Source organism: Lineus longissimus, chromosome 3 (assembly GCF_910592395.1).
Source record: "Lineus longissimus chromosome 3, tnLinLong1.2, whole genome shotgun sequence".
Classification (NCBI taxonomy): Eukaryota; Metazoa; Nemertea; class Pilidiophora; order Heteronemertea; family Lineidae; genus Lineus; species Lineus longissimus.
Window position 1 is genome coordinate 14,171,688 of NC_088310.1, and position 26,862 is coordinate 14,198,549.

Consider the following 26,862-nt stretch of genomic DNA (forward strand, 5'->3'; position numbering starts at 1 on the left):
ACCGTGACATCAAAATGATGTTAACCACACATAGCACACTCTGTCACTTTCATGTCAGGAGGGCAGGGTTAAAGACGGGGACTGACGTCCAAAATGGTTGTCCAAATAACATCACTGCACGGCCTTGAAAAGAACGATGGAGCAAGCTGACTGTTGATTGACTCCATCACTACATGAGTCATGAGCTGTGGACATCTCCCATGCAAAATCTTACAGTTATGATACCGTCCGGGTCCACAATCATGCATAGCCTACAATAATACAGGCTAACAGCACATGCACTGATTCAGGCTTCTTCATATGCTAAAAAAACAACCTCAAGCCCTGTCCAGATTACCCTTTTTGCATTCATTTGAATCCTTACGTGTTCCAATTCAATTTGTGTAAACTTTGGATATCTTGATATTGAATTCGGGGTAAAAATCAAGAAATAAGAAGACCTCCCACATGATTTCTTTGTTTGACTTGAAAATTCAAACCTACTGGTTCTTGTCCGAGGTGTAATGCATCATGGGATAGGTAAGGTGATAAGACCACATGATAGAATTGCATAACGTAATAGCAATTTGCGTTGCCAGCAAATGCCAGCTTTTTCCAACAATTGTCAGAAACATTGAATTTGAAATTTCCATCTAATTCCAGCTTTTGACAATCTTATAGTAAATTGACAGAGATTTCCAGCGTTGGAACTTTTACGAAAAATAAAGTTCCAGAAAATGCCAAGAATTTCTACCCCATGGATAATGTTCCAGTTTTTGGTCAGCTTTTGCCAGCTAAAACTTTTTGATGAAACTCTAAATTCAAAGTGTCAGCTTATTCCAGCCAAGAGCTGGAAATTCCAGCTATTTCCAACAAAATCCACCTAAGGTAAAATTCATTTCGCAGGGGCGGCGGGCGGGCGGGTGAACGGATGCCCAGTAATTTAAAGTCCCCCTCCGAAGCTCATGGAGATAATAAAGAGCAAACAGATACAGTTAAACCGAATAATGATTAGTAATAATTAGGTCATGATCCAGGGATGGTCTTTGCGTCATCAAATTATTATTAATTAGGTCATGATCATGACATAATTATTATTAATAAGGTCATGATCCAGGGATGGTCTTTGCGTCGTCAATTTATTATTGACAAATTATTCATGCTTAACTTACTTATTAATAAATCATTCATGATTATTCATGCGAGTCGCCCAAACGAGAAGTTAAAACTTATTCTCTTCTGGGCGACTCGCATGAATAATCCTAATTAGGGCATATAAAGTTTGACACTGTATAAATCATGTAAATTACCACGATAGCATCAGGTCGCATATCAACCAATCAGATCGTAGCCTCCACATGAATCATATGATCAAATAAATTGAAAAGGGGCATTGTTGTCTAACAGCCGTGACCTATCATGTCATGCTTTGTATGTCCAATGTGAAGAACTGGCTATATTCAGAAATATATTTACATGATACTTACATTGCACAAGGCATCACACTTACATGGGAAAAGGCATCACACAATCTGTTAATTCTGCAAATCTGCATAAGTTCCTAAGCAACTTTCAGTGTTCACTCTGGTATGCTCAGGTGCACTCTTTCAGTGCAAGTATATTGATGTTCTGGAAGCCTGCGAGCATGGGATAGCTGATAAATATTTGTAGATATTGTCTCACACTGATTTAGTAGACAAAAATATCAAGAAGATCAATATGAATATTATTCACATGACAATGACTATACTAACCTGAATGTGGCTGCATCGTTGACCATATCACTGTAATCATGTGGTAGAGGGATCAGCCGATTAACACTCATCGGATACTGCACAACCTTCCCAGATCTTATTATTGCCTTCACTCTGGTATCACTACACCAACTGAAATATTTCACAGTTAAGATGAATGCAAATGAAAAGTACCATGGCTAAGCAAAATTATAAACATGGGAATGTTTGCTGGCTGGTTAATTTTGCTTATTTTATTTGGTAGACAACTTTAAAAATGATGCATTCCAAACAGATCCCAGCACACCTGTGGCCAAGTTGATTTTTTTTTTTTTTCATTTAGAACGGCTGCCTGGCTGATATACTGAATTCCGATACCAGATTTTTCAACTTGCCTTTCCCTTAATCCATGTCTACAGAGGGCTAGTTTTAGTGAATCAGGATGCAGCAAGCCAACACCTTAGCCTCAATTCAAGGGGGACTACACAGAAGAGAGGGATCCAACTTGTGGTCTCCTGATGACTGATATGCAATTTCAGCCAGGGAAATAGATCTGGTTTGAGTTTCTGATAAAACTTCACCTTATACAATGATGAATAGTGCTGATACTTTGAGATAGGAGCTACACCATGGCTACTTCGTGAAACTTAATCTTGCCCATTTGGCTACACCCTGCATAGTTTTTGACTCACAAACCCACCTTTCCACTAACTTTTTGATGAGATCTCCTCTCTCATCGAATAATGCTGAAAGCTTGGCTGGCAGGGAAAGATATCGACAGAGGGTTTCAAACTGCTCCACTGAACTCTCTGAAAAAAGAACCAATAAGGGTTAACCCTTTAAAACCAGAGTTCCCTGAGGGTGGTAATGGTAGTTGTAGTTGCAGTGGTGGTGGTGGTGGTGGTGGTGGTGGTGGTGGTGGTGGTGGGGGGGGGGGGTACTTGAATGTATGCATCTACTCTGTATTACTGAATTCAGTAGCATTTATTTCCCAAAGGTCATTCCCAAAAAATAAAAATAAAGTGCCCCTTTCAGTGAAAAGTCGGTCACCAATCAAAACCTTGGTGATATGTAATGGAGAGCCGAGCTTATGGTCTATCTGGCTGTACATATAACCAGCCAATGCAAAGTACAGTCCTACCAGAAAGTAAATGTCCACCATTTAAAAAAAATATCACAGCGATAAAATAAGAAAGCCATTGGCGACATTGATTCACTTGAGTGGATAGTTCCATGTTGCTCCATTTGGTGAACTTGACTGGTATTTGGTCGCCTGCTTTCTGTTGGCGAGGAATGATAAAGGCCAATGTTTTTTGTGTGGTGTTGGGAGATCTTGAAAGCATTGTTGATTAGTCATGCTCAATATCAAGCAGTTGGTTTTTTAGGGTTGCGCAATAAGTACAAGTCCCCCACAGATCCCCGACCCTTCTAAAGATTTCTAGATCCGCTACTGTCAAATAGTTTTTAAATCGATTGCATGATGTTTCACTCCTATGGAATTTTGAAATGTCATGAATTAGCATAGTACTTCACTCTCCTACACAGCGCAAAAAAATATTTCACAGACTGAGAATTCATCACCCTAGAGTGTGGTAACTGAAGAATCACTAGTATACTGGACGTAGAGGTGAAATTAAGTTTGTGATGTAACTCCTCCGTCAGTTGAGATCGTAAGGACTATGGTAACCACAGTGGACAGTGCATTGCCGACACTGTACAAATCCAATCATGGAGATGCTGAAAAGGCTAGTGAGGATAGTACCAAGCCGACCACAAATACCAGCGATCCGTCCTCGAAACAAAACAATGCCAAATAATGCCTAAGGAAGGTCAGAAAACAGTATTAGTGACCTCAGAGACCACAACCGCCTGACCAGGCATGAATTCTAATCTACCACACAATACACTATGAACAATGCAACGAGAACGATTGCGATACATCATTCATGTATAGATACTATTGATATATACATGCTTACTGTTGGTGCCCTCAATCTCGATAGACACATTCTGCGCGTATACATCACATGCATAACTTACTACATTCAGTGAATCCTCGCCAAAAATATCTCATGCTCGCCACAGGTGGCCATTTTGTTATCACTTTGCTTGAGGGATGTACATAAGCATTGTACACAGCTGCACCCTGCTTCGAGGTTCGATTTCCAAAAGCGCGAAAACACATATTTGTGGGCAATGAAATTCATTTCTGATTCAATGCGACACAATTAGCCATCACCACATTGCACGATCATTGGTTATGCAATCGCCGAGAAATCGGGTCTACAAAAATTAGACCGCACAGATTTAATAGATCACTAGCCATGTGAATCAATATTTGAAAGTGGTTTTCAGCAGAGAATGGCATGTTGAGTTGGTCATATATCTGTTGTATTTAGATGCACGTAATTCGACTCCTTCATTATGTAACAGACATTTCAAAAACGGACCAAAAATCACTTTTTTTATTTCATGTGCCTTTCCAAAAATTCACATAAGCTCATCAACTGCTGCAAGCCCTTTATGACCATCATTTTTTGGCACTTGCAATTACTACATAGAATATGTTCAATAGTGACAAATGCACATTTTTGCCAAGGATTTTTATGTTATGATTTTAATCTCTTCCATAACCTTTGATAAAGACCCCGAATCCTTCATGTATGCGCCCGAGTTGACCAAGGGCTATGTTACGGCCAAAACACTACTCTTAGCTTTATTTACAAAATTTTCATATGCACCCGGGTCACTGTCTTTAGGTCAAGTCTATCTTTAGAATCAAGGTGAGACACAGGTTGTTGGTCCCATAAGAGTCTGCATCAAGCATCAAAGAGCATCAGAGGCCGTACCTTGTGTCGATTTCAACTGAGAAAGGGTGATAAAGCTTGTAGTAATGTTAAGTGCCAGGCCATGAAGATTAAATAGGACTGAAGTTTCAGTAGGTGATATTTGATGTACTTCTTGTTTAGTTTTGAGTGCCTTATGGAGTTAAACTGAGGGTTGAAGATTCAGCCATTGTCTTAAAGATGCTTACAAGTATTTGTGTGTAGTCTCGCACAACTAGTTATATGAATGGGTCTGTTAAGTAATAATTTGGCTATGAAGCATTAATTTCCATGAAGTTAACAACACACTCAATGCTATTCTGGAGTTGTCCTTATCCCATGCTTGGTCTTAGTTTGATGATTACAATGTCTTATTGGTGTTTCAAGTTGTATGTGTTGCGCAAGACAAGGTGAGACACAGGCGTATATGGATCATCTTCCAGCTACAATGGCTGCTTTGTGTGTTGACAGTATTGATAGTGAACTAGGCTGCTATTGTTGTGCATGCAATAGACTTGGGTTTCATTCCCAAGCTTAGTGTAGCATCTTGCTTGGTGATGCTGGCATATTTGGTTGCCGTGTTTTGCCATTGATAGATCACTGATGGAAAATACATTACGTTCACGGCGCCCTCTTTATTTGAGTTGTTGAACTAATTGTAAAAATTGTATTGTATAATGAGTTTTCTATCACTCATGGTTTCTTAAATTTGTATTTTGCAGTCAATCTGAATTAACCTAAATGGGAAGATAATAAAGAAACATTACATGAAAGAATGGTTGTTCAGCATTTTCGAGCTAAGCCCATGGTCAGCACAGGCTATGCAATTACAGTGAAATTAACTCACAGCAGATGTCCCATGGTGAACATGACTATATTCAAAGGGTTCTAAGTGAACACTTCCTACTTTTTTGTGCCCATCCAAAATTTGAATCCAGTTGAATCATTGGCATGTTAGGTTTGTTTGGGAATCAGTTACAACAGACAGCCCTTGAACAACCCTCTGAATATTATTATACTTGAACCATCAATTGTATTGAATGGCCCCATTTATAAAGACCCTGACTGACTGCATTGCTGAGCAAAATTGGAGTTCTCAAAGATCACCAGCTGTCTGACATAAACCATCACCTCCAGCGAGCTAAAATAAATCTTCAAAATGAAGAATTTAGTAGGAATTTTGTAATGAAAGGGAAAAAAAACTTTCTTGCATCATAGTTCTTCAATACATTGCGAAAAAGAACAACAATAAAATAGAAAGGGGTTATTTCCACGACTGCCGTGTTCTGAACAGCGAAAATGACCTTGCATCAACGAGTGTTTTTAAGTTACTGTTCGTGTAATGTACGTGTTTGTGACATTTTAAGGAAATTATAAGGAAAATGAATGATATTGGCAGTTATTTGTTGCGAACGTCGGCTTATTTTATGATAAATAAACAAAGATATATTCAATTGTTCACTCAAAAATTACAAGAAGTAAGAAAAATTGCGGGAGGAATAAGAACTAGAGGCCTGGCGGCCTGAATAGCTACGCTGGCGGAATTTAATAGCAAGGAATGAGATGAATGACAAGAAAATGTAGCAAGTAGTATATGCGAGTACCAGAATGTAGGTTTATGGTAGATAGGGAGATGTGGACAGACCAGATGGAATCAAGCTTAGACAAATAGGGCCAAATTCTTGAAGGGCGTTCAGCTTAAAACAGCGTTTAACTACTGAATAGACAGATTCAGGTCCTTCATGTAAATCTTCACAGAATATGAATAGGCCCTATGACTAATCAGGGAGAAGTTACACACGTCTAATGAATTTGGCCCCTAGGGTGGATGACAGTTGTGAAGGTTTTATTTGAACTGCAGTGAATGAAGTAGTTGAGGGGTTCTTTTGTCACATCTGCTCTTCAATACCTTCAGTGCCTTTGCTCCAACTGTGTTTGAGCAGGCCAGCGCAAAACTGCTCTCTCAATACCTTTAGTTTGATACCATTAATGCGACTGCCTTCCTCTAACGGTGTTCAAGTTGTTTAGTAGGTCATAAAAGTGGATCAGGGTAAACCTTCTCTTAAACACTTTTAGTTTGATATCAAACAGGGATGACACCTTTCGCTGTAATCAACTCAAAGTAGGTCAGTTGGTAATGAAAATGGGTTAGCACAAACCCACTGTTCATTATCTTTAGATCGATACCAAACACGACTACTTTATAGCTATAACAGTCTTAAAGTAGGGCAGAAGGTCATAAAAGTGCGTCAGTGCAAATCTCCCCTTCATTACCTTGAGTTTAGATTAGTTCTTGTGACACTGCCCTATTCCCTCCCATAAGGCTACAATGCAGTCTCTAGATTGTGACATGAGGCATGATGCCATCTCTAACATCACCCTCTCTACTCTCATACCTATCAGGCTACAATGCGGTCTCTCACTTGATTGTGACATGAGGCATGATGCCGTCCCTTTCATCACCCGCTTCTCTTATATCAATCAAGCTACAACGAAGTCTTACTTGACTGTGACATCAGGCATGATAACGTCTCATACATCACACTCTTCTCTTATATCGATCAGGCTACAATGTTGTCACTTACTTGATTGTGACATCACCCTCTTGTCTCATATCATTCAGGCGACAATGCGGTATCTTACTTGATTGTGACAAGAGGCATGATGACGTCTCTTACATCACCATACCCCTTGCGTGACCTCTTCTGAAAACTTGCTTGGCTTTCAGTTGTAAGTTGTGGGAAATTTTCATGTAGAAACAATTTGGTTTCCTGGTATCAAATGATCAGACGCAGTGCCGTCTTTACACTGGCAGATAAACTAGACATAAAGACCTCAAATTGCGCTGTGGATAATTTATTTTCTGAGGCATTTCCCTCTCTCTCGACCCAGGGTCGAGCGACAGTAAAGGGGTAGGAATTTTAACTCGACCTTAGGTCGAGCATGACACTAGTATAAAGGTTAAAGGTTGTATGTTCAAGAGTTTAGGTTTAATAGGCAAGCATTATAATAAATAAAAATTCAGAGATGCCTATTCAATTTCAAGGTTTCTTTATTCAATCAACTTGTATAACACAGTAAAACAAGACCAAAACGTGAAGGACAAATCAGCTAAGATAGCCTACAGCGTCTTCTTTCCCGATCCTGTCAATCTCATGGCTGACTGGTTGATTGGTTTCGTGTCACCAGTTCCACAGCATGCACAGCAACACCACTTTGCCAGTGGAGACCACCGGAATGACTCGTAGATTATAGACTGCATCATCCTGTAAACGTGAGAAAAAATATAACTTTGTAAAAAAACACCATAAAAGACAGATATTTATTATCAACATTCCCGATTATGTTACAAAAACAATGAGTAGTCTGTGCTGATACGCGAAACCGTGAGAGGATATACAACCCTGTATGGCTTGCTGTTCATGTTGGTGATAAGGTAAAACATAAATGTACAAAAAAAGATTAAAACTTTTGTGAAAAACTAGTGAACTGGTTGGGGGGGGGGATAAAATAAAGTTAATAAATTTGAAAAAGTTCACCCTTATTCACTAACGTTCACCTTGTTAGAGTTTGGACACATGGCTTGCAATGCATACTTTACTTCCCTGCACATATGTTGCAGTGTATTGCATTTGTTCATGTACCGGTATCGGGTATGTAACTGTAACGTATGGTAAATAATGCAGGCCCAGTTCATGCAGCTCCTCACGGTTTTCCGTATCAGCATTGATAGACTGAGAATGGCAGTTTTATTGTTCGTTAAAAATACCTCGCAATTCCAGCAGACTTCTTCGTCGCTATTATTTGTGTACTCTGACCAGTGTAACTATCAAAAGTGTACGATATAATTGTTATTTTGACAAGAAACATGAGAAAACGTCAACTTCTTGTGAAGCGGTCCGCCATGTTTGTTCATCTCATCTAGCGTTCGGGTTTGTTTTGATTATGTCGATGATGTTTATAAATACAAAGAGGCTATTCTTATGACAAAGTTTTGTCTGGATTTCTAAGTCATTTTCCTGTAGTTGTTATATCTATGTGTAATAGATAATTGTGAAGTATTATGATTATTTCATTCTGATGATTGGGAAGAATTTTTTGCAGCACTGTTTTGTGTATAAAATGTACTATGGCGTACATGTGTGTTTTGATCTTCGACTTCGACTCAATGACTGAGCAAATTTAACGAGACAGAAAGCCAAAAACGGTAACACTTCCTATGTAAACAAGCTACGTGAGTCATTCTATACTATGACTTTTCAAATAACAGCTGTCATGGCCAATTGTACCAACCAAATCAAGAGAAAATACAGAGAAAACTCACCCTGGTTTTCTGTCAAAACGTCTACCATACGTGGATGAACTGAGCGCATGAATCTGGGTTTCTCTACGTGTCTTTTATAGGCAATATTAATAAGAATTAGACAAAATAACCCCACAAAACGACATGTTGACATTGAGAATCAAAATATAGGGAAATACCACTTTCTTACTGCTCGTTATGAAAAATTTAGATTTGAACTATGTTTTGAAGTGAACGTACGAACTCTATATACATTCGCAAAATGGCCATCACTTCATCAGCCTCAGCTGCAATGCCTTAGGGCAATGCCTTATGTGTAGCGCGTTCAGTACATTACAGAGACAGGTAGGATCGAGGCCGCTTTGCCACTTTTGACCAGACGACAATTTCCAGCTTAAAATCTGCCAATTACTGCCAATTTCGGGCCGTCTAGTCTTTCTGCTGTGAATAGCTATATTCCTATCGAAACAAGAGTTCAAAATATTGGTATCGTGGCACATTTTCTGGCCCAGCTACAGCAAATTCGGAGGAAAATGCAACTATTTTGCTTGAACTACCATCGGCCAGCTCTATTACAAACCATAAGCTCCGCTGATGGCCTACGTAGCTAATAAAAAGGCTCTCCAAGTGAGTTACGAACTCGGGTCGCTGGCGTATGAGGTCAACGTTAGTACCATTAGGCCACAGAGATTTCTTGATACATCGTCAACGATCTTACAAAGTGAAGATTTTGTAAGCTGATGACCTAAGTTTTGAACATTTCTAATAGCCCACAGTCTAGTTCAGAATGTCGCCGGACGCCATTTCCAAAACAAAAATTACAGTAGATCTATGGTGAAATGCAGCCTTAAGCCCGGCTTTGAACTGCGAGTGATAGAAAATTCGCTGAGGCTTTGTCTGTGAAAGGAGTGGACCGATTTGATTGGCTGAAAAAAGTCATGGATGGAACAACACTTTTGGGTTTGCGTCCACGATTTTATCGTGGAAATAACCACTTTGAATAAAATAAAATAATGAAATTGCCAGGGCCATTGTGCTCACCTCATGTGGAGGAAAGATGGATAAAGAGCATGGTATTGTGTCATGTAGTGTTAGGTTTGATGTAGGTCCAAGCAATTACAATTTCCCCAAAATGGCCAATTTACAGTACATTCGACCTCTGTGACCTTGAAAAGTAGGTCAAATCAAAGAAGACCCGGGTGACACATTGAATGGTTGTTAGAATTAGATGTACCTATGATATAAAATTGGTGCCAATCGGGCAAGTCATTACTAGGAATAATGGCATTTTGAAGAATTTAGGATTTGGCCCCCTCCCTGGAGGCCAAACGGCAAATCAGATCGCACCAAACTTCGGTACCTGAGATCACCTGACCAAGGGGTACATGTGTACTTAATTTGTGATCAATAGTCATTGCAGTTAAGAAACGTGCCATAGTTACGGCCTGACGGTCAATTTACGCCATTTGACCTCTGTGACGTTGACAAGAAGGTCAAATTAAAAACCTGTGTGACATATACTGTATGGTGGTTAGATGTACCCATGATATCAAATTGGTGGCAATCAGGCAAGAAGTTAAGGAATAATCAAATTTTTAAGGTTTTTGGATTTTGCCCCCTGGTGGTCAAGTGGTGAATCATATTGGACCAAACTTCGGTCCCTGAGATCACCTGACTAAGGGGTAAATGTGTACCAAATTTGGTATCAATAGTCATTGCAGTTAAGAAACGTGCCATCGTTACATCCTATCGGCCAATTTACACCATTTGACCTCTGTGACCTTGAAAAGGAGGTCAAATCAAAAACCCGGAGGATATATGATGCACCTTTGCTAGAACTACCTACCATATTTTTTTCAAAATTTCCCGACTACTATTAAGGGAGATATTGCATATTTTCACTTTTAACGTTTGGCCCCCTGGTGGCCAAACCATGAAACGAATCGGACCGAAACTTGGTCTCCAAGGTGTCATTACATAAGGGTACATGTGTACCAAGTTTCAACTCAATAGCTCTAACAGTTACGAAACGTGCCCTGCTAACGGACGACGGACGACGACGACGACGGACGCCACGGTATGGGATAAGCTCACCTCTGCTAAGAGGTGAGCTAAAAAGTTAGGTTTTGGATATTTTTAAAGACTGCCTACAACTGTTACATAATGAAGATACAGGATTAGCTGGGCAAAATACAACAGATACCTGATTTACCATTTAAGTTTTATCATTGTATGCTGAAAACTGCATTCAATTGTCTTATTCTATCCCTGTGATACTTTTAAAAACTTGTGGACATTTACTTTCTGGTAGGACTGGTTGATCCAGCAGTTACCAAATGTGCCACCATCGGCCAATTTACGCTATTTGAACTCACCTTGAAATGTAGGTCAAATCAAAAACTTGTGGGACATGCCATGTGTAATCATTACATGTACCTATGATAAAAATTCGATGATGTTCGAGCTCTTAGTTAGATAAGATAAGCTCACTTATCTTGAGGTGAGCTAAAAAGCACAAAACGTGCTCTAGCTTGTTACCGAATGGCCTGAAGATCACCAATTTTTTATGGTACATGTATTTGGCCATGTGTGCTGGCAAGACCAAAGAATCAGATCAGTCCGAAATTTATTCTGGAATTATATATTTTCCTTTGTTACATACTTACATAGTTTTAGGTTCAAAGCCCCACTAATAACAAAATGTGCTGTGCTAACGGCCAATGGTACTTAGCTCACTAGGTAAGCAAAAAATTGATACAGTCCCAATATTTTCACAGACCAGTGTGTAATGGCCATTTTAGGACTACAGTGTTTTTACAAGTTTAAATTTTCCTCCATGTGTAACTGGTAATGTGCATTAAACACTGCACTAGTTCCCTGCCTCATTCGAAGGTTACTAGAGCCCTCTTATGTTTTGGTAAGTATGTCAAATGTATATAGATATTGTTGAACCCTTAAATTGTACTGGTTGTATTATAATCATCTCAGTCGGAAGGATTTTATAGTGCCTTTCCTGCTCATTGTCACAATGCACCTGGTCATGTGGGACAATCCATTTGCAATATTGTTATCATGACTCATATAATAGGATGCTGGGGTTAGCCCTGAAGGATTGTCCCTCTTTTTCCCTGTGCTAAAACTTCCTGGGGGGGGGAGAGGGGGGAGGGTCACTCCCCATGACATGATAAGGGGTGTTTTTTTCGGAGGACAGAGCGTGACCTGTGCGTGGGGAATAGACCCCTTATCTCGTTCAAACCCACGCAATAAGCCCCTGGGAATACTGAAAATGCAACACGCCACACGCTTAAGGCCTTCAAGTTGCGGACACGTGCCCGCACCACACTCTAGGCCCCTCTCATCTCATCACACTACGCAATAGAGGCTCTTTTTCCATCAATATTTTGAGCATCAAATTATTTCAATGAAATCGGGAAATAAGAGCATGTGGCGCAAAGTTTCTCTGATCAGATATCATATCCCAACTCCCCAACGTATATCTGGTGTATTTGAGGCCCATTCAGAGGAACAATGGCACCCGACCCTACTACCGGTACATATGTTTTCAAATTTTCAAAATGTATTTCTCTTCAAAATTTGACCATAAACTGACCTGTCAAGTAAGCTTCCTCTGAGTTGTTTGTAACTTTTGTTTGATCATGCAGGATCAAGTTGTGTTATGAAATTTCAAGAGGAACTGTTCCATGTACTATGCCTATCAGGTTGATTTGAATAGAATGTTAATTAAAAGTCCTGGTAAAAAGTATGAAGAATGTATGTTATTATTTGGTGAGAGTAGAGAATCCCAATTTCCAAATGCCCTGATGGTCCTACAATGGAGCTGTAAGGCCACAAACTCGGGCCCAGCTGAAAGGGCTGTGGAAATGATGTCTTACCAGCTGGAGGGGGTGGAAATGAAAAGCTTGCCAGCAAAAGGGGGGTGGGGATTGAAAGCCTGCCAGCAAAAGGGGGTGGGGATTTCATATGGCTGAGACCAGCTGGAGCGGGTCTATTGAAAAATCAGAGTACAAGGATGCTCTGCAGATGTAATGGAGAGTGACCCCCTTGGGCTAAAACTAGTCAGGTGAGTTTTAGTTACATGTAGTAGAAATCAAATAAAACATTTCTTTGTAATACTGTATATCCCTAGGAGATGTTGTCTTTTAGTCTCTGGTCAATGGTCATTGGTTTTGCTTAGTATAGTCGGGAGTTTCAGAATCCAAACGATAAACGTAAACTTTATGACAAAGGCAGTTTGTCGTTCGTGAATTGGTAATGACGTAAACACAGTTAAGATTGAAATCTACCCATGAACGTTAGCGTAAATGGTAAATCCGAAGTACACTCAACCAGGAAGAATAATCGGGCGGCGGGTTTTCGTAGACTTGCATAACTACTTTGCATTGCGGAAAGTCTGGCTGAAGTTGTGTCTATAATCCCTAGGCCTACACACAGATCGCACATACTCAGACAGATATTTACTGTAACAAGAATGCATACACTTTTTTTCGCCAAGGATGACATTGAGCTCTTACTCCTGTATAATGCCCTTGGGCCTAGACGGGGTCCTTTAGGATGCTCCACAGCGATTCAGATTAATGGATATATCTGATGAAAATTGTGTGGAGATGTTTCGATTTGATAGAAACTTGCTTATCAGGCTGCGAGATGCACTGAACTTCCCACCCATTCTTAAGTGCAAAAATGGGACTGTAGTAGAAAGTGAAGAAGCTTTGTGTATTCTACTAAGGCGATTGTCTTATCCTAATCGCAGTGCGACCTGAGAGAAAGATTTCGACGGAGTATGCCGGAACTCAGTAAGATTTCCAATTCATCTATTGACCACGTTTATAACAACTATCGTGGTCAGGTCACAAATTTGGAGCAGTGGTGGCTAGATGCCGAGCACCTCCAAACCTACGCAGACGCAATCAGTGGGGAAGTTGGGGATTCATAGATGGAACAGTTGCTGATGTCTTCAGGTTTGGACTTTCCTATAGGGACTAATTCCCCGTTTACACCATTCATGTGCTGGCGCGCGTTGCATTCTGGTGTAGCGCACTTGTACGACCAGTCGTTATTCTTGCTCCGTTTTGCACTACACGACACTGGCGACGATCAAGATGGGATCTAAACAAATACCAAGGTTTGTGGAAGCGGAGGAAGACTTTGAATCGTATGTAGAACGATTGCAAAGCTACTTTAAAGTGCATAAAACTGACGGTGACCTGAAGGCCAATGTTTTGATTAGTGGTCTGTCCGCAGCCCAGTACCAGAAACTCAAAGACTTGCTTGCGCCAACGAAACCGGCCGAGATATTGTACGAGGATCTCACGAAGGCCCTTGCAACGCATTTCGGGGGCAAGCATAATGCCCTGGCCGAGAGATCAAAGTTTAGGCAGGTTGTACGCAGGGATAACGAATCCATGGTTGACTATGCTGTGCGCTTGAAAAATGCCACAAAGTACTGTACATTTGGTAATGCATTAGACGAAATGCTGTGGATCAGCTTGTTGCTGGAGTTCGCAATAGGCCTGCTGTTACAAAGTTGCTAGAAGCTGCGGAGGGACTGAAATTGACTTTTGCTCAAGCAATTGAGATTGCATCTACTGTTTTCTCTAATGAGGAGAGTGCGGATATGTATGGTGGTAAAGCTGCTGGTACTACTGTAAACCATGCAAGGTCCAGTGCTGAAGTTCATGCTGTTGGTCGAAATGGTTTTAAACGTGGATTCACGGCTAAAGCCCCGAGTTTTGATCCGAATAAGTTCAAAGTTGAAAAACCGAGTGCCGCTGCTGCTAAAACTAACCACAGGTACAGGGACAGAAACGTTGCTATCGTTACGATTCTTCATCGCACTTGGCTCGTAAGTGCAAGTTCAAGGATGCAACATGCCACGCTTGTGGTCATCGAGGACACATTGCGAAAACGTGTAGGGATGGAAAGGTTCCGAAACTGAAATCGCAACATATGTTATCGGCAGATTCTGAAACATACAGAACCCAGGAGCTGGAGGGTACTGGATTTCCGGATGCGGAATATTCAAGTGGGATGTGGAATATTTCGGCAGAATTTCCAGAGGTTTTTAGTCTCGATGCTCATTTATGTGATATTCATGATGATAGGAAGTACAATGTCCGGATGAATGTGAATGGTTCAGATTTCAAATTCAAATTGGATACCGGTGCAGTGGTCACTTGTGTAGGTGAGACCACTTCGAAGAAAATGTGCCAACCTGGTCATAAGTTGTTGCCCACCAGTATCAAATTACATGATTACAATAAGCGCATGCTTGATCTCGCTGGTGTTGCTATGATTACCGTGAAACACAAAGCCCAGCGCAAAAAGTTACCTTTGATAGTTGTGCAAGGTTACCGTACCTCTTTGCTAGGCCGTAATTGGCTCCGTCACATCAGTTGGATTGGAAAGTTGGCATCAATGCAGTTTCTCAGGAAGTTAGGGATTCACAAGTGAAAATTCTATGTGACAAGTATGCTGATGTGTTCTCTGATGAGTTGGGCTGTCTGAAAGATGTGGAAGTTGACATTCCACTGTAGCTTGGTGCCAAGCCTGTGTATAAGCGTGCGCGCCCTCTGCCGTATCAGAGGCTTTCTATGGTTGAGGCTGAATTGCATTATCTCGAGTCTGTGGGGGTGATGAGACCTATAGAGTACAGTGAGTGGGCTAGTCCGATTGTGCCTGTAGTGAAGTCAGATGGCAAAAGTTTGCGCATTTGTGCTGATTTTAAGGAAACGTTTAACCCGAAATGTGACATGGCTCACTATCCTCTGCCTACCCCTGAGGATATGTTTGCTAATTTGGCTAGGGGTAAATCTTACACAAAGCTTGATATGTCTAATGCTTACCATCAGTTGAAATTATCACCCCAAGCTCAAAAGCTGATGGTTATCAATTCTCACAAAGGCTTTTTTGCATATAAGCGTCTACAATTTGGTGTTCATTCTGCTGTTAGCATTTTCCAGCGCGCCATGGAAAATGTGCTGTGTGGTATTCCATTCATGGAAGTGTATCTTGATGATATCATCATAACGGGTCCGACAGACAAGGAGCGTCTTAGAACGTTGGAATTAGAGCTGAAACGTCTCTCGGAGGCCAGATTGCAGCTCAATCGAAATGCACGTTCATGAAACCGGAGATTAACGTTATTGGCCATAAGTTGGATTCAGAGGGGGTCCACCCCTTGGATGGCAAGGTCAAAGCCATACAGGCTTTTCCAACACAGGATAACAAGAAAGATCTCTCTACGTTTGTCGGGATGCTCAAGTAATATCATCGCTTCCTGCCGCGTGCTGCAGACGTGCTGTCGCCGTAGTACCATTTGGAGAAAAAGGACACACCTTGGAAGTGGGGACCTGCTGAGCATGCCGCTTTCAATGCCGCAAAGGACTTGCTGGTTTCTAACGATTTGTTAGTGCATTACGATCCGTCGAAGCCGTTGGTGCTCACGACAGATGCTAGCTCTTACGGACTTGGAGCCGCGTTGGAACAGCTTTCCAACGGTGGTGATTTGAAACCAGTCTACGACGTGTCACGTACATTGAACTCTGCAGAGAAAAACTACTCTCAAACTGAAAAGGAAGGACTCGCTGTTGTCTGGGCGGTTGGAAAACTGTCCAAGTTTTTATTTGGCAGAACGTTTGAAATTCGTACTGATCATACGCCGTTACTGGGACTGTTGGGTGAGAACAAAGCCGTACCTATTATGGCTTCAGGTCACATCATTCGTTGGTGTTTGACCCTTGCTGTGTTTGACTATAAGTTAGTGTACAAACCCAGTCCTAAAATCGCGAATGCGACTGTCTGAGTCATTTTCCTCTCAAGGAGGAAGTCGCTGCATGTCCTATGGTTGGGGACCAAGTCATGTTACTTGAACATTTGAATGATACTCAGATTACTGCAGATAACAATAGGCGGTGGACTGACCGAGGTGCACTGCTGGCTCGTGTTAGAAACTGTATCTTGAAAGGCTAGAATTTTGAGGTTGAATCAGAGACAATGAAACCGTACTTTCATCGCAAGGATGAACTTTCAGTCTTGAATGGTTGCATTCTGTGGGAAAGTCGTGTTGTTATACCTCCACTGGGTCGTGATGCCCATCCTGGAATTATGAAAATGAAGAATTTGGCTCGTGGCTACATGTGGTAGCCAAATATGGACAAGGATCTTTAGCGCCGAGTTAGTGCCTGCAGTGTGTGCCTGTCTACTCGTAAATTTTCTACGTATCAGCAACCTCTACATCCTTGGGAATACCCGAGCAAACCGTGGTCAAGGTTGCACATTGACTATCCTGGCCCAAAAGAAGGACACATGTGCTTGGTTGTCATTGACGCTCACAGAAAATGGCTGGAGATTTTTGTCACGCTCGGTTGTACTGAAGAGATTACTATTTCTAGACTGGGACTGTTCAGTGTTCATGGTTTGCCAGATATGATCGTATCTGACAACGCTGCTGCTTTCATGGGAACTGAGTTCCAGGAGTTCCTTACCAGGAATGGTATACATCACGTGACAGGGGCACCGTACCACCCTGCCACAAATGGTCTAACTGAGCGAGCAGTGAGGGGGTTCAAGGAAAAAATGGACAAAATGGCAGGATCTGTTGAGGATAGGCTCCTACGCTACTTATTTGACTATCGCATTACGCCTCACAGCACCACTGGTGTTGCGCCTTGTGAATTGCTCATGAAGCGCAGGATTGCTACACGTTTTGATAGATTAATTCCATCAGTTGAATCTCGTGTTCAGAAAATGCAAGAAAATCAGGCGAGAAACTTTAAGGGTAAGAAAGCTCAGGAGCATTTGCCAAATCCTCCTGATTTAACCACTGGGGACCATGTCTACTACAAGAACTATTCAAAATTTGGTCCACCAAATTTGCCGGGTACCGTTGAGGAGAAAACAAGCCCACTTCCTGCACTGTCCGTGGAAAGGATGGGCGACTCCATAGGAAGCATTTTGATCAGATCTTCAAACAGGTCAAGCCAGACCAGAGTGGAGGACTATTGCCGTTTTCGCCCGTCGCTGTGCCCACACCTCTACCGGGAGGCGTGGTTACTCAAAGTTCTGAACTGTCATTTAATTGTGCGAATAGCGAAACGGCAGAAGCGCCACCTTCGATGTCTTCTCCAGAGACTACTGCTACGGATTCTGGTAGTACCGCTGGGACTGATGTGCGTCGCTCTACCCGGGTTCGTAAGCCTGTGGTAAAGTTAGATTTGTAGAAACTGGACTCTGGTTTTATTAGAGACAGTCATGACAGTGAGTAATTTCAGAGACAGTGAAGTCAGTGAGATTTTGTCTTGGGAACAATCTTATTTACTCTTGTGTTGAGTTAACTTTTCATGCTAAGATTATGAGTAATTATGGGCAGTTGTCCTTACTGAGTAATTATATAGTATAGCTTTGTCTGGAGCGTTGAGGAGTGTGATGTCTTCAGGTTTGGACTTTCCCATAGGGACTAATTCCCTGTTTACACCATTCATGTGCCTGCACGCAGAGCATTCTGGTATAGCGCACTTGTACGACCATCATGGCGATTTCCTGATTTAATTGTTATTGTTTATATATGTCGTTATTCTCGCTCCGTTTCGCACTACAAGAAACTGTTCATCCTATCTGTTGCCCCGGCCACGATCAACAAGAGGTCTACAATGGACACAAGCGGGTTCATGGACTCAAGTCTCAGTCAGTGGTCATTCCGACTGGATTAGTTGTGAATCTCTGGGGACCGATGGAAGGTCGGCGCCATGACTCTGCAATGTTGGCAGAGAGCCACTTGTTGGATGAGCTTGAATTATTTCAAGGTGCAAATAATGAAGAACAGTTCTAACTTTACGGCGACCCAGCATACCCCCTGAGACCATCGCTTATGGCGCTATTTCGCCATTCTGGATTACAAAAAGGACTTGAAATTGTACTTACAGCCTGTAGGCATGTACTACATAGTCGGCACCATACTAACCAATTGCCACACATGTTTATATGGCAGTCAAACAGGATCGTACTTTGGCTTGGAAGCTTGGAAGCCTTGAGGAGTATTTAAATGGCCATTAATTTGAACTTTTCCTTGGAGTCCGAATTGGGGGGGTTAACCTCGGCAGTGCGGAAGTAAAAACGATGACAAATATTTTATTCATTTTACCTGTTCTGTACAACATTTATTTAACAATTTGAACCCTGATCTTTTGAGGCAAAAATTTGAAAAGTGAATAAGTGCTGAAAACCTATCACATAACTTGGTTTTGTTAGAAACTGCTAGCCAGACCACTTCCAATGAATATCAACCTTACAGGTCTTGGTTCACTTTTCAAAAACAAAATTAATGGTCAACTGAAGTGAATCGCCATTTCAAAAAATGTAGGAAAAATACAGAAATCAGAATGCCAGTCTGGCCAAACTAACAAATGCATATGCATTTGTACTGGATCCATCAACCACAGACATGAATGGTGTAATTAGGCCAGACTGAGTAAATTTATTTCTGGCATTTTATTACATTTTCCAAAATGGCAATTCACTAATCAGTTGATCCTTAACAGCCGTCCATGATGCAATGAAGTAACTGTAACATTTTACCAGTTTTCCCTTCAATGTTTGTAGAATAAGGCTTCTCTCTTGTATCTCTAATTTAGAATGATTTTCATGTTCTTTTCGTTCTACTTCTAATTTCTGCTCTTCGATTGCAAATTTATGTTGTTCCAGGTCGAGTTCTTCGCGCCGGATACTTAATTCCTCCTGTTTCAGTTGTTCGTCAGATTTATTCCTTTTTTCCAGGTACTCTATTACATCATCTTTTGCGGAGTGTTTTCTACCCTTGCCTTCTTTTTTCTGCTGTATCTCGGACTCCGAATCTGCACAAAGATAAAAAAGAGTTACTTAGAGATACCATGAAATCCGTTGCATCATACACTGAACACACCCAGGTGGAGAAGGCTTAGAGGAAAAATTTCGAAGTCAAGTGCATCCAGAAATACAAAAAAAGGAATGGAAGATAGGCCTACCAACATGTCGTTGTACTGATCACACCGGTTCTCCTGGTACCCCACAGTATCATCAATTACAGTAGGCATATCATTCGTGGGGGAGACATCTTCATGTACATGTATTGCAGGACACCATTCATTTCGTTTCATTTGGCTTGTACCGGAGTCATCCCAGTGATACTGCATGATGTCTCTGAATAAACTAGATGATATACATAGCCTACCTGTGTCATTTCTTTCCTGTCCCTTCATGGCATTTACTCTGATGCGTTCTGCTTTCTCTCCAGCAGCCTCCTTCTTCTTACTAGTTTCCGCTTTTTTTATCTCTGTTGCCGGATCCTATTCATTCACAAGATCCAGGAGTTCTTGTAGGAGTTGCATCAGTTCATCATACAATTCATCAACTCCACTCCTGAAAAAAGATTTAGCCATTAAAACCCTTTCATGTATAAAGTGGTCACATACAGTGGTCACATGTGACCATTAGCCTGTGCATTAAAAATACAAAATTTCTAAAATTCCCATGTCTCCATGGCTCTTATAAAATCATCAACAGATGGAAATAATTTGTACTCACTTTTTTCATGCTTTCTCGACTGCCTTTCTTAAATTTCTGCAGTAGTAAGTTTGTGTGCTCTCTGCAGAGCCGACGGTCAACATGGAACTCCTGTTCAGTGTCATTCAGCTGAGTGGCAACAAGACACCATTTCGCTTTCTGGCTCTTTTGATCGGGGCCATCGTACGGATTCACGGCCAAGAGCTCTTTGAGCAGGTAAACATCCAGCTCCATTGTAAAGCAAAACTTTTTCCTCTTTTCTGCTTCCTTCTTTTCTGCCGACATAGCTGCAGTTTATCTCCCAAAGTCGGAGTCAAAGTGTTGTAGGCCTAATTGAGTGAATTCTTTTATATATCCCGACACCAATAGCGTTCACGTCTCAACTTCACTACAAAAGGCCCCATATGAGGTTTCACCATCTGGTAAAGCCATGAAGACGACATTATAGGCGTTAAATATGATGTAACTTAATGCTTCGGGTCGAGGCGTTTGGCCTAGTTCACCACTTCTCTTGAATAGAATTCAATACAATTGACACAATTCACGAGATCATAGGTTTTGATTGGTTGATTTATGGTGCACCACTGTTCCGATTTATGCCGTGGCATAGTTCTGAATTCTGTTCACTCGCGCCAGCCATATACAGGAGAGAGAAGCATTGACAATGTCATATGACCTGGTTTATTAGCAGAAAACGTTCAAACGCTAGTGGAATATCATGGCCACCTCAATGCCGTAAAGTTTACGTTTATCGTTTGGATTCTGAAAATCCCTAGTATGGGGTCAGAAACCTACATCTTTTCAAGTAACTTGCACAGATATTTTTTCTAGCTTTTGTATTTAAAGTATATTTTCTCTGGTCTCTTTCACTGGGTTGTTTAACAAGAAAGTGTTGACAACATCTGGGTATATTTCTTTGGTCTCATTAACTGGGTTGTTTAAAGGAATGGGCAGCTCTTTACCGGAGTATGTTTGTTCTTCTTCTAGTTTATCAGTAAACTATTTTCAGAACGTGTTTTATGCTTTTCCATTTTTTCTTCATTTTTGTACACAGCTATCAAATCCACAGCATGTGTCTGTGAGTTACAGTATACAGTTTCGATTTGTTCTATAACCCCTTTATTCTATGAGTGTGAAAGCTGTTCCAATGGCTAGCTGTTGATTCCAGAGTTCCGAAAGTAAAAACAATTGAAGTATTTAAAGTATCTGCATTTTGCAAAAATAAAAAGACTGCCTTGAAGCCATGTTGGATCTTGGGTTTGGTCCACAATTAATAGGGAACCCCATTACACTAGGTCATCACACTAAAGAAGTTTCAGGTCTGTCACTCAACTGGTTATCAAGTTATGGGGCGGAATGCGAAAAAAAAGACAGACGCCTGGACTCGGCCTCGTTGCATCCAAAATCAAAAGGGAACCTCCCCTAAACCTGGCCATCGCACCATAGAAGTTTCAGGTCGTTCACTCACTTGTTTCCAGAGATATTAGGTGCAAAAGCGAAAAGACGAAGAAGGTGGCCGGGTGAATGGAAGGTTGAGCGTTGGAACCCAGCTGGCAGCTCTTTCCATTACAGCTTTGTTGGTAAGCCTTCGCTAGAGAACACTTAAATATCAACCTAAAAAACCCACTTACCTTGAAATTCTGATGGTGGTGAAACACCAGTCAAGTTATGAAAAAAGAGGGCAGCACATCGAAGGAATGGTGCACAAGCCTGTCTGAGGTAAGTATGGAGTTGCCAAGGACGGATGGTGGGGGAAACATCTTGCCTGCAATGCAAATCATTAATAAATTTACCACTTAAAAATAATAATGTCAGCACAAAGTTCTTATAGATCTATGACTAGCTATTATCGTTTATTTCTATATTCAATTCATTTCAATTCATTAAAGGCCAGTCAAGTGACACCTCTTGTGAAATGGGGCATTTTGGCTATCATGTTAAAACTTAATGCTTTCATTGATAAATTTATGAAGTTTCAAGGATCCCAAATCACTTGTATGGTTCAAGGAATACTAGTCTTCCATTCGTTTTCCCATTTCCTATGGAAATGTGATTTTATTAGTTCATACCTAAACAGGTCAGACTTTTTCATATGTACTTCGCTTCGGGCTTACCCAAGGAATTATTTAACTGTTTTATAATATAATAACTACTTCGTTTGTGGGGAAATCTGTGCGTCGCAATTCCCAGATCCTCGCCGATTTACCCTAAATTTCAGGTTTTCAAACGATCAAGCACAAGTGCATTTTGAACAATCCTTCAATCAGCCGAACATGGCCACTACAAACTCTCCATTTTAAAGCATACGCCAGCTTCAAATTCACTCATTTCTATGAAACTCTTTAGATATAGTGTCAAAGACAACATTAATAGGAAAAGCTATATGTTTCAACTTTTAGAAAAAATGCAAAATGACTCGACTTTTGTGGTCAATCGTTCACATGTTTAGAAATCACATTTTCTTTTATTAAAATTTTTCGAACTTAATGTAACTGTTATCTAATGGGAATTTGATAGCTTTGTGATTTTGAAGCCCAGTTTCTTGGTTTTTAAGATTAGAAAACGTTTCATTTTCCCATCGATCAGCTTGTTTTGGCAAACATTCAAGTGCAAAGTGATGTGAGGTATAACCGTTCCAATATTGTTGAACATGCCATTTGGCTTAAACCTTACATGCATTTATGATTGTACATTTTTGAATTACCTCATACATTAAGATACAACAGTATATGTACCTGTCTCAAGTTTGCCATTCATAACAACCTTATTATGAATTTTTAAAACCAATTGCAAGCCGAGCAGGCAGCTTAATTGTGGTTTGATTATTGTCTTTTTTGGCAATTAGCAGCTAATCAAACTTCACTAACTCATCTGCCTAAATTGTTAGATCACCCCTGCGAAATGAATTTTACCTTAGGTGGATTTTGTTGGAAATAGCTGGAATTTCCAGCTCTTGGCTGGAATAAGCTGACACTTTGAATTTAGAGAGTTTCATCGAAAAGTTATAGCTGGCAAAAGCTGACAAAAACTGGAACTTTATCCATGGGGTGGAAATTCTTGGCATTTTCTGGAACTTTACTTTTCGTAAAAGTTCCAGCGCTGGAAATCTCTGTCACTTTACTATGAGATTGTCAGAGCTGGAATTAGCTGGAAATTTCAAATTCGATGTTTCTGACAATTGTTGGAAAAAGCTGGCATTTGCTGGCATTATGCAAATTGCTATTATGTTATGCAATTCTATCATGTGGTCTTATCACCTGACCTATCCCATGATGCATTACACCTCAGACAGGAACTAGTAGGTTTGAATTTTCAAGTCAAACAAAGAAATCATGCGGGAGCTCTTCTTATTTCTTGATTTTTACCCCGAATTCGATATCAAGATATCCAAAGTTTACACAAATTGAATTGGAACACATAAGGATTCAAATGAATGCCAAAAGGGTAATCTGGACAGGCCTTGAGGTTGTTTTTTTAGCATAAGCATATGAAGAAGCCTGAATCAGTGCATGTGCTGTAAGCCTGTATTATTGTATGCATGATCGTGGACCCGGACGGTATCATAACTGTAAGATTTTGCATGGGAGATGTCCACAGCTCATGACTCATGTAAGTGATGGAGTCAATCAACAGTCGGCTTGCTCCATCGTTCTTTTCAAGGTCGTGCAGTGATGTTATTTGGACATCCAGTTTGGACGTCAGTCCCGGTCTTTAACCCTGCCCTCCAGACATCAAAGTGACAGAGTGTGCTATGTGTGGTTAACATCATGTTGATGTCACGGTATCCAGTTAAAACGGCACCTCTTTTTTATTTGGCTCACCTGGTGAGCCTATGCGATGATGTGGCGTCCATCGTCGGTGGCGGCCATATTGTTAGCGCGGCACGTCTCGTAAAGTCTGGACTTAAAATTGGTACACATATGTTCCATTGGGCCCTGGGGCAATTCACACCAATCTGGTCAATCCATGATCCTCAAACTTACGAGCCTAATATTACAATGTGAATACTTTGCACTATCTATATTATTAAACGAGAGGCAAAATTTTCCTGTCAGTGATTGTCAATGACGTCATCGTATCAACTGATCACAATTAGCTAAGATGTAAATGACGTGCTGCCTCCAGGACGGGAATTGAGCCCTGACGACGCCAGTCGGCATTGACGAGCACTCCAACCCAGGTCATGTGGCAACTTACACCATCTGCAATGGGGAAGTGTCCGCCAGGCAGAGGTGTCTGCAAGGAGCCTCAGTGAAGCAATAATCTTACGTTTTATATGATGGGCCTCTTATGCTCGTGTAAGTCCATTCAACACACACCAAGAATGATATTTACATTATAACAGTGTGACAAGATTGTGTCAGAAAACTAAGGGATTAGGTCAGTGGAATATGCTCAAAACTTGATAATGCCACAGCAATCATGTTTGCAAGTGACATAAATCACTTGTTTGCATAGATAATTTCAGGTGCCCGTTACAAGAACTGGTCATCCTAGCAACCTCTGTTGGAAGCAAAATCAACCTGCAACCTTTAATCATATTTCTGTGTGACAGAAATTGCTTGTTTGCAGTTATAATTGCAGATGCCATCAAAATTGAATTAGAATTGGAAATCGCACGGCCAGGGATCAAGCAAAATCAACATGCAATCATGTTTGCATGTGAAAAATTGCCTGTCTGTGGTGATAATCGCAGGTGCGTGTGACAAGATTGCAATCAGCAAAGTCAAAACCAAGCGATTATCGGTTTTACTCCACGACAAGAGATCTTCTTGTTGCATATCACAACGATTCTAATCATAGTCACTGTTGAGTGACAAAAAACGCCTGTTAATTAGTGTGCAGCGCTCTGATCGATTCAAACGTAGAGCAGGTCACATACTCAATATTATATTTCCAGCTAATGTCAACAAATGCCAGCTATTTCCAATATATGACAACCCTGACATTGGTAAATGAGCTCGGAGGTTTGGGTCCAGCCCGGTCGCATACTGAATTCTTAATTTCCAGCTAATGTCAACAAATGTCAGCTATTTCCAATAAATGACAGCAAATGACAATCCTGAGGATACAGTCGCATTCCTCGTTGCATGCTGAATTTGTAATTTCCAGCTAATGTCAACTAATGCCAGCTATTTCCAATAAATGACAGCCCTGACATTCCTCGTTGCATGCTGAATTTGTAATTTCCAGCTAATGTCAACTAATGCCAGCTATTTCCAATAAATGACAGCCCTGACATTGGTAATCAGCTGGAAGGCCTGGGTCAAGATTTTTCCACCTAATTCCAGCTCTGGAAATTAGGTTCCAGCTAATGCCAGGTTATGCCAGCTTTTTCCAGAGCTGGCATTTTCTGGCACTGCCATTTACCAAAATACCGCCAAACTCCAGCCCTGACATTTTCTGGAATTTCCAGCTAATTCCAGCCTCCTGGCAAGGAAAAATAGTTTGGAATTAGGTGGAAATTGCCGGCTTTTGCCGACAATTTCCAGTCGAATTTCGCAGGGGACATTCACCTTGGTCACAATTTATATTGTATGTATTTGTTACCCGATGAATCATATGTATACCGCATATGCAGAGTATGTTTTTTCGTTGAATTTTTGGTCGTCCTATGATTGTTTTGCACCTCACCTCAGTTTGTAGCTGAATTAAAATGGGCTTCATCATGGCTTCCAGTTAATTGCACAAGAAAGCTGTGGAATCAAAGGAAACTTGTCATGACCTGACTCTTTATTTGAAAGACTTTGGTTTTATGAAGCTCACCCACATGGCTTGTTCTATGTATGGGGTGCCTATATGTAGGGGCTGTTGTGTATTATCAGCGTTAGATCTGTAGCTGGTACAGTCTAATGCAAATGCTGATAATAGACAACAGACCCTACATATAAGCTCCCGATAGGTGGCCAGTGTTTAAGCCCACAGCACACTAGCCGCCAACTTTGGCGACAAGAAGCGTTCGGCTGATGCCTCTCGACGTCAAAGTTCGCGGCCAGTCGATCCCGGTCAGAGCACACCTGCCCAGAATTGGCGTTCAGTAGCGTCTTTTCCACCACTTTAACCCATCCTGGGCCACGCAGCGCGAAATCATGTGACATCAAGACGCAAGCTGATTGGCCATAGCCTCGCCGCCGACGCCAAGTCAAGCGGCCATCAGTAGCACACCTGGCTTCTTCTTGCGTTCAAACGCGGCGACACGTGTCAACAAGAGGCCCAAGGGCCTGGCGCTCAGCTGGATGACCTAATAACATAGGACTGAGGGTATAGAGTTGTAAATATCGGCTTTATACTACTGTTTGAAGGTCAAGAGAACACGTTATACCACTAAAATTTCCAATGCAGAGCTGCCAGCTGGATGAAATATGATTGAACTAATCAGCCATGGTATGTAAATATTACAGGAGGCAACGGAAGATATCCCTAGTTCAGTATAGCTTTACAGAAAAAAATGGGAGTAACATTATTG

At 41.1% G+C, this 26,862-nt stretch overlaps 1 protein-coding gene across 3 annotated transcripts in view; it reads right to left on the reverse strand.

Annotated features, from left to right (window-relative positions):
• The window catches only part of LOC135485750 (E3 ubiquitin-protein ligase UBR2-like), a 650,469-nt gene that overhangs the window by 45,226 nt on the left and 578,381 nt on the right, over positions 1-26,862 (reverse strand). For all 3 annotated transcript variants that reach the window (XM_064768146.1, XM_064768147.1, XM_064768145.1), the window contains 3 exons: positions 22,028-22,161; positions 2,413-2,521; positions 1,734-1,865 (listed from right to left, as the gene is read on the reverse strand). In XM_064768146.1, the coding sequence (XP_064624216.1) occupies positions 1,734-1,865; positions 2,413-2,521; positions 22,028-22,161 (375 nt within the window). The remainder of the gene's footprint in view (positions 1-1,733; positions 1,866-2,412; positions 2,522-22,027; positions 22,162-26,862) is intronic.